Source organism: Serinus canaria, chromosome 21 (assembly GCF_022539315.1).
Source record: "Serinus canaria isolate serCan28SL12 chromosome 21, serCan2020, whole genome shotgun sequence".
NCBI classification, from domain to species: domain Eukaryota; kingdom Metazoa; phylum Chordata; class Aves; order Passeriformes; family Fringillidae; genus Serinus; species Serinus canaria.
Window position 1 is genome coordinate 4,244,494 of NC_066334.1, and position 6,961 is coordinate 4,251,454.

General features: G+C 58.2%; 1 protein-coding gene across 4 annotated transcripts; it reads left to right on the forward strand.

Moving 5' to 3' along the window:
* The first annotated feature begins 1,074 nt into the window (after window positions 1-1,074).
* ACOT7 (acyl-CoA thioesterase 7) lies at window positions 1,075-6,961 on the forward strand. 4 transcript variants are annotated; one of them, XM_050982635.1, is made up of 10 exons: window positions 1,075-1,178; window positions 1,825-1,942; window positions 2,343-2,499; window positions 3,009-3,100; window positions 3,235-3,349; window positions 3,776-3,790; window positions 4,372-4,458; window positions 5,185-5,301; window positions 5,496-5,680; window positions 6,362-6,961. In XM_050982635.1, the coding sequence occupies exons 1-10, from the start codon at window positions 1,126-1,128 to the stop codon at window positions 6,464-6,466; spliced, it is 1,044 nt and encodes a 347-aa protein (XP_050838592.1). In that variant the 5' UTR covers window positions 1,075-1,125; the 3' UTR covers window positions 6,467-6,961. The 4 variants fall into 4 exon arrangements, with proteins under 4 accessions (XP_050838592.1, XP_050838593.1, XP_050838591.1 ...); XM_050982634.1 differs by lacking the exon at window positions 1,075-1,178 and adding an exon at window positions 1,601-1,734 and having other exon boundaries at window positions 3,689-3,790; XM_050982636.1 differs by lacking the exon at window positions 3,776-3,790.

The following is a 6,961-nucleotide window of genomic DNA, read 5'->3' on the forward strand; positions in this document are numbered from 1 at the left end:
CGCGGCTGCCGGCGCCGCTGTCCGCAGTCTTGCGTAGCGGCCCACACGGGTGTCCCCTCCCGCTGCCCGCCCAGGCAAGAGGCGCGGCAAAGATGGGCTCCTCTGGCACCCTCGACGTGCGCTGCTGGTCCTAGCAGTGCAGGCAGAACGGGGGTCGCTGGGCGGACGGCTGCCCCGCCTCAGCCGGCCGCGGAGTGCCGGTAGCCTGGCACGGTCCGCTTTGGTATCCACCCAGCCTTGCAAAGGTTCTGTCTCGGCCGCCACTGAAAAGTGGTTTTATGAATCGCTGTTGGGGCAGCGGGCGGCGTGGGAGACAGGTGGGGAGACCCTCCGTCAGGACCGCGGACAGCGGAGGTGCTTCTCGATCAGCACCAAGGACAGGGCAAGGCCGTCCTGCCCGCCTCCTTCCCTGCCTGTCCCCCGCCCTCCCGCCCTGCCCCGCCGGCGGTTTATAAACCCGGTAGCGGTATGGAGAGCAGGAGCGCCATGTCCCCACCGGGCGTTGCGCGGAAGGCACCCTGATTCCGGCCTCCCTCCTGCCTCCGCCGAACTGTTCAAATGACAGCTCCGGCATTTCCGGGCCCCCGCGCCCGCGGGCGGCCCCGTCTGCCCCCAGACCCTCCGGTCGCTCACGGAGACGCTCCGCCGCATTCTCACCGACGAGAGCCGAGAGCTCGCGGTCGGTGAAGCCCTGAGTGCCGTGGCTCCCGGCACCCCGTGTCCCACGGGCGCGATCCTGAACCCCCTCCGGACCCTGCGAGCTGTCACTGCCTGCTCGGGACTGTCGCCACCACCCTACCCAAAACCCCGGGGCGCCCACGGAAACTGTGTTACAACCGGAGAGAGCCAAAGGTGCCGGGAACGCGGGCGGTGCTGCCCGTGCCGACCCCAAGCCGCTGGCTCCCTACGAGTCCCCGAGCTGGCAGGGCACTCCTGGGCGCGGCGGGGAAGCCCCAGTCCCGGGGGGCTCACACGACTCCGCGGGCAGCCCCGGAGCCGCCTGGCGCTCCGCCCCGCGCGCTGTCCGCCAATGGCGCGGCGCGGTGGGGCGTGTCCGGGCGCGGCGGGGCGGGACCAAGCCCGGCGGTGCCGCAGCGCTGCTGCGGGCGGGGCGCCGGTGCCGCCATGTCGGAGCCGGGGGCCGCGGGCCCTAGCCCGGCCGCCATCCAGGTGTCCAGGTACGGCCCCGCTGCGGTCGGGGATCCGGACAGGGCTGGGCAGGGAGGCGGGCGTGCTGGGGGCCGCGGGCGGGTGCCGGTCTGCAACCGAGATGCTGCCCGCCCTGCTGCCGGCATCGGCGGCGCCGCCCGCTTTAGTCACGCTGTCAATGACACCGGGCGCGGGCACAGCGCAGCAGCGCCGCGCCCGTGCTCCGTGCTGCGGGGGCTGAGAGCGGGCAGGGCTGCTGCCGTTCTCCCGGGCGTGGTTCTCCCGCCTGTGTCCCCGCGGCTCCAGGACAGCAGCTCCTGTCCGTGCCAGCGCGCAGCCGCCGCCTCAGTGCCCCCCGGGCCGTTATTCGCCGTTGTCAGAAAGCGCGGCTGCTGCCGGGAAGCCGCGTGGAGCACCGGCACGGGCCCGGCTCGGTCTGCGCCGCACCGGGGCCCGGCGGGGTGGGGCCCTGGTGAGACGCCGGGTGCCCCGGCAGAGGCGCCCTGCTTCCTTCCGCTCTCAGCGGTTTCCATCGCCGCTCACAGGAAGCCTCATGCTAGCAGCGATGTCTCGGCAGCTCAGCCGGTGGGCGATATGCTGCCTCCGGGCAGCCGCACCGGGGCTGGGCTGGGGGCGCGGCAGGGGTTATGAGCTCTCGTGTGCCTCTTTCGGCAGGATTATGCGCCCAGACGACGCCAACATCGCGGGGAATGTCCACGGGGGAACCATCCTCAAGATGATCGAGGAGGCAGGAGCCATCATCAGCACCCGCCACTGCAATTCCCAGGCCGGAGTGAGTAGATGCTGGCGTGTCTGCCAGCCTCTGGCATGGTGAATTTTCACTCCGTGCCCTGTCTCACTGGGCGTGTTTGTTCCTGCATGCAAACCACTGCTGTCTCTGGCTGCAGCTGGGTCCCGGTAGCTAGAAGCATTCTGCTGAAATTGTGGTTTACCAGTAGAAGCATTATTACTCATTACTGCTGTTAATGTTTTAATTCCTGAGAAAGGCGAGTTGGGGCAACCCCAGTGTTGGTTACAGATGGGGAAGGAAGCACGGCCAGTGGCTGATAAGGTGGCAGTTGCAGTATCCGAGCTGCACATGGCATGGCAGGTTTGGCTGGTCTCGGGGAGCTGCCAGCTGTGGTCCCGTGGCATGGCTGTGATCACTATCTTGGCTGTCTCACCATCCCCAGGAGCCCTGTGTGGCTGCACTGGCACGGGTGGAGCGGACGGACTTCCTCTCGCCGATGTGCATTGGCGAGGTGGCCAACGTCAGTGCCGAGATCACCTACACCTCCCGGCACTCTGTAGAGGTTCAGGTCAACGTCATGTCTGAAAACATTTTAACAGGTGGGTGGCTGCTGGTGGCTGTGTTCCAAAACACCAGGAATAAGAGTGTTAAGCCAAGAGCTTGCAGGGGTGACCCCATCCTCTGCTCTGTCACTGGCAGCATTCGGCAGAGAGGAGATCTTGTGTGTTTATTGACAGAGCTGGGAGTGGAGGGAGGGCTGGTGCTGGGGAGGGAGGCCAAGCAGGCTCCCTGGGATTTATGGCTCCATTGTAGTGAAAAACAGCAAAATCTGTTTGTAGCTCTTCCTGCCTGATTTGCTGCCTGTGGCTGCCTTTGGCCTGAAAAAGTCCCTTTTCCTGCTGTTGCTGTGACAACCAGTTCCGCTTGCTGGGACATCTTCCCAAAAGCACATTGTCACATCCGCTAAGAGCTAAAGCCTGGTAGGAGCTAGCAGGGCAAGGGGCCATCAATGCCAGTGGCATTGCCAGTGTGTGCCCAACCCCAGACCGGAGGCAGGTACAGCACTGCTGGCCTTGGCACCATCACCTGCTGCCCCTTTCTCCTCCAGGGGCAAAGAAGGTGACAAACAAGGCGACACTGTGGTATGTGCCACTGTCCCTGAAGAACGTGAATAAGGTCGTTGAGGTTCCCCCCATCCAGGTAGGACAGCTCACTTGGGTCTCCCCAAACTAGAACTTGTCCTCCCTGTGGAATGGCACTTACTTGGCCCTGTTGGCACTCCCAGCTGTGCCAGTGGCTGTGCCAATCCCCTCCTTACCAGCCTTCTATTCCAGTATGCGAGAAAGGAGCAGGAGGATGAGGGGAAGAAGCGTTATGAGGAGCAAAAGCTGGATCGGCTGGAAACTAAGCAGAGAAATGGTGACGTGATCTTACCTGTCATCAACCCAGGTAACATGGGCAGTGTGAACCCAGTGCAAATTGCCCAGCAGTATTGGGAGACCAAACTGGTCCCCTGGGCATCCCCAGGTTCCTGTAGGTGCAAGTGTGCATTCTGAAACACCACAGCAGGGATGGGGATAGGATTTTGGAGCAGCAGTGTGTGAGTGGAGAGGGAGCTGAGTGGATGCCTGTGGTACCCTGAAGGGGCTGGTGCATGACATCCCCTCTCCAAAACCCTGTTCCTGTATCCTAGTGTGCTTGTGTGCAGCTCGAGCTGGTTTTGCTCAGCAAGGGGTAAATGCAAATGGTGGGCAAGGATGGCCTCTAGGACTTAGCTGTGGTTTTCAGGCAGAGGTGGAGAGGTGGCACATGAGGAATGTTGGGGGATGAAAGTTGCTCAAATGGTTTTTTCTCCTCTGTCCTCCCTGCTCACAGACCGGCAGACAAAAGGTAAGGTTCAGCGGGCACTGCTCCGTGGGTGGTCACCCTGAGTGGGACTGGGCTGCTTTTCATTTCTTTGAGCTTTTTTAACATCTGTCATCAGATGGAAAACACAGCTACTTCTGAGAGAAGATTTCCTCTGCTGGGAGTTTGAGGGTGTGACTTCTGTCACCTGGAAGTTGTGGTGGGGGAGGGCTGGGGGCATGGGGGTGAAGGTCTTCCCACCAAGGGGAAAACAGGGTCTCTATGAAGCAGGGTCTAGGAGGTTCAGCTGAAGGGGAAGCAGACTGCAGTGTGACCCAGTTCACTCCTGTTTGCTTTCATGCTCTTTGAAAGCCTGAAAAGAAAGAAATGAGCTGAGCTAGAATAAAGTGGATGGGTGGAGATTAGAGGGAGGCATCAGCCCATCAGGTGGTGAACAGTCTATGCTCTTGGAACTTCTCCAGCCTGGTTTAACCACTGGTTTTAACATAGTTCAGCTTTGCACAAGCCAGCCCTGTTTTCTTCCTTTGGACAACTTCAGGCAGGGGTGTACGGTGGTGTATGGGTGCCAGCTGAGTAGCTCTCACCTCGCTTTGCTCTCTAACCAGAGCCACACACCGTTGGCTACAGCCAGTCCAGCCTGATCCACCTGGTGGGCCCGTCGGACTGCACGCTGCTGGGCTTTGTGCATGGAGGTGAGTGAGCACTGCCCTGCACAGCACCCGGGTTTCAGGTTGAGGTGCCTTTTCCCTGGAGGAAACTGTGGTTGGAGAGTGACTTTGTTTTTTGTGGGCTCTGCCTCTGGAGGCACACAGGCCCCTTTGCATTGACTGTCAAAGTCAGAGTTGCTTTAGCTGAGACAAAAACTTCATATTTTTCTGTGCCCCAAAAACTCATGTACTCAAACTGTTTGTAAATCCTACAGTTTTGTCATTGCCTGTGAGGTTGCAAATCCTGGAGTACAAACATGCAGTGTATGACTGCTATTACCTGAAGTAATTTCCTCTTGGCTGGCAGTGCCCATCACCTGCAGGGCTGGCACATGTGTTGTAAACCCTGGGAGAGGTGTGTTTGCTGTGAGCTGGGACAACACATACCTAATCCTTAAACAAACAAAACGAACATGGCTCAGAGCTGTTTCAAGGTGTGTGGGACTGATGTCATCTTGCAAGGGTAAAGTTTGCTCAGAGAAATTTGGGAGAGACAGAGCTGACCTTAATCACAGGATTAAGGGTCCTGTGAGGATGTTGCCCTGGTATTGACAGGAGCCGTTGTACTGGATTTTCCTGAAATTGGGATTTAGTCTCTGGTCCAACTCCCCAGCATAGCTTTGGCCATGCTAAGGCCTTACTAATCTTTGTGTGGTTTTCCTGAAATCTCACTGACTTCCCTGAGACAGGACTCTCTGCTTGCCCTCACAGGTGTCACCATGAAGCTCATGGATGAGGTTGCTGGGATTGTGGCGGCCCGCCACTGCAAGACCAACATCGTCACTGCCTCGGTGGATGCCATCAACTTCCATGAGAAGATCAAAAAAGGTACCAAGGGTGGTGGCAGGCACTATGATTTGCTGTGTTGCCACACCCTGGCTCCCTTGGATGTGCTTTCAGGACATGCTGGCAGAGAAAATTCGACCCTGTTTGATTTATCCCGTGCTCTGCTTAAGACACAGCTTAAGCATAAAACATGCAGAACCCCTTGTTCCCTTGACTAGCCCCTCTCTGTTTCACAGGCTGTGTCATCACTGTCTCAGGACGTATGACATTCACAAGCAATAAGTCCATGGAAATAGAGGTCTTTGTGGATGCTGACCCGTTTGTGGATGAGCCACGGGAGCGGTACCGTGCCGTCAGCGCCTTCTTCACCTACGTGTCCCTGAGCAAGGAGGGGAGGCCCCTGCCTGTCCCGCAGCTGCTGGTAAGGGCTTTTCTCTCTGGATTGGACCCAGCAGGGCCATCATCTCTCCTGCTCCTCCTGTGGCAGAGCCCAGCCCAAGAAATCCTTTTCCCTTGAGTTACTCAGCAGAAAAATATGAGCACGAACATGACTTCCCAGGACAGGCTTCAGGGGGTTTTGCTTGTTTTGTTTTTGTTTTATTTTTGTTTTGTTTTGGGTTTTTGATTTGTATTGTTTTTGTTTTGTTTGTCTTTTTTTTTTTTTTTTGATTGTTTTTTATTTTTTATTTTGGTTTTTTTTTATTTCTTTTGAAAATTGCCAGTGTGGAAGTTGGGGATTTTCTCCTTTCTCATTGTTGAGGACAGGCTGTGTGCACGCCCTGCACCAGGGGACCCTGAGTGGCAACAGAGGCCCCCACATCCTTAATTGCTGCTCCCCATGGTGTCCCCATTCCAGCCTGCTGCCTCTATCATCTCCCCTAATCCTGGCAGGGCTTTGCTGACACAGTGCTCCTGACTGGGGGTGTTGCTTAATATTTGATGGGGCAGAGGTCACCTGCTTAATGCAGGCCATGCTGGCTGTCATGTTGCATGTTTGACGGAGAGCAGCACCTCACAGAAGTGTGAGGGGAGGTGTGTTTCCCTCCTGCACACATTTGCAGCACACTGACACTGCAGTTTTGCACTCTTTCTGTGACCCCAGACGGAGACCGAGGACGAGAAGCGTCGCTTCGAGGAAGGGAAGGGCAGGTACCTGCAGACCAAAGCCAAGCGGCAGGCGCAGATGCAGCAGGCTGCCCAGCAGTGACCTGTGTGGCACCAGCGCCCACCAAACATACAGGTTGTTCCCGTTCGTTTTGTGTCCGGCCCGCGCCAGCCCCGTTCCTCCGCCCGCCCCAGCCTGCTGCCGGCTCCACCGCTTTGCTGCTGATGGGCTCAGCACCTCAGACCTCGTGCTTCAGGTGGCTGAAGCTCCCTGAAAGCCCCCAGGAGTCTTCCCAGGCACTCACCATCTGCCTCCAGAGCCCTTGTTGGTGTTTGTTGTGTTGGTGACGCTCCTGCCTGTGTCAGAGCCAGGCTGGAGGCGTGTGGTGGCTCGAGGGGCGCGTGAGGCCGCGAGTCTTTGTGCTGCTGTGTTCGACTCGCTGGTTTGTCCTACCGTGCACACCAAAGCTTTCGTGCTGTGCCGCGCCGGGGCCGCACTGAATGTCTGTGACATCTCTAGGTAGTTTTCTGTGCGCATCTAAGTTATTTAAGGAATCCTGTGGCATAAATAAAATCTGTTTCATTGACTGGAATGAAA

Excerpts from the sequence above, each read along its gene's own strand:
- ACOT7 (XM_050982634.1), top strand. The coding sequence starts at position 1,703 with ATGCTAGCAGCGATGTCTCGGCAGCTCAGCCG. Across the intron at positions 1,943-2,342 it reads ACTGCAATTCCCAGGCCGGA|GAGCCCTGTGTGGCTGCACT; the intron begins GTGAGTAGATGC and ends CACCATCCCCAG. Across the intron at positions 3,350-3,688 it reads CTTACCTGTCATCAACCCAG|GCAGAGGTGGAGAGGTGGCA; the intron begins GTAACATGGGCA and ends TGTGGTTTTCAG.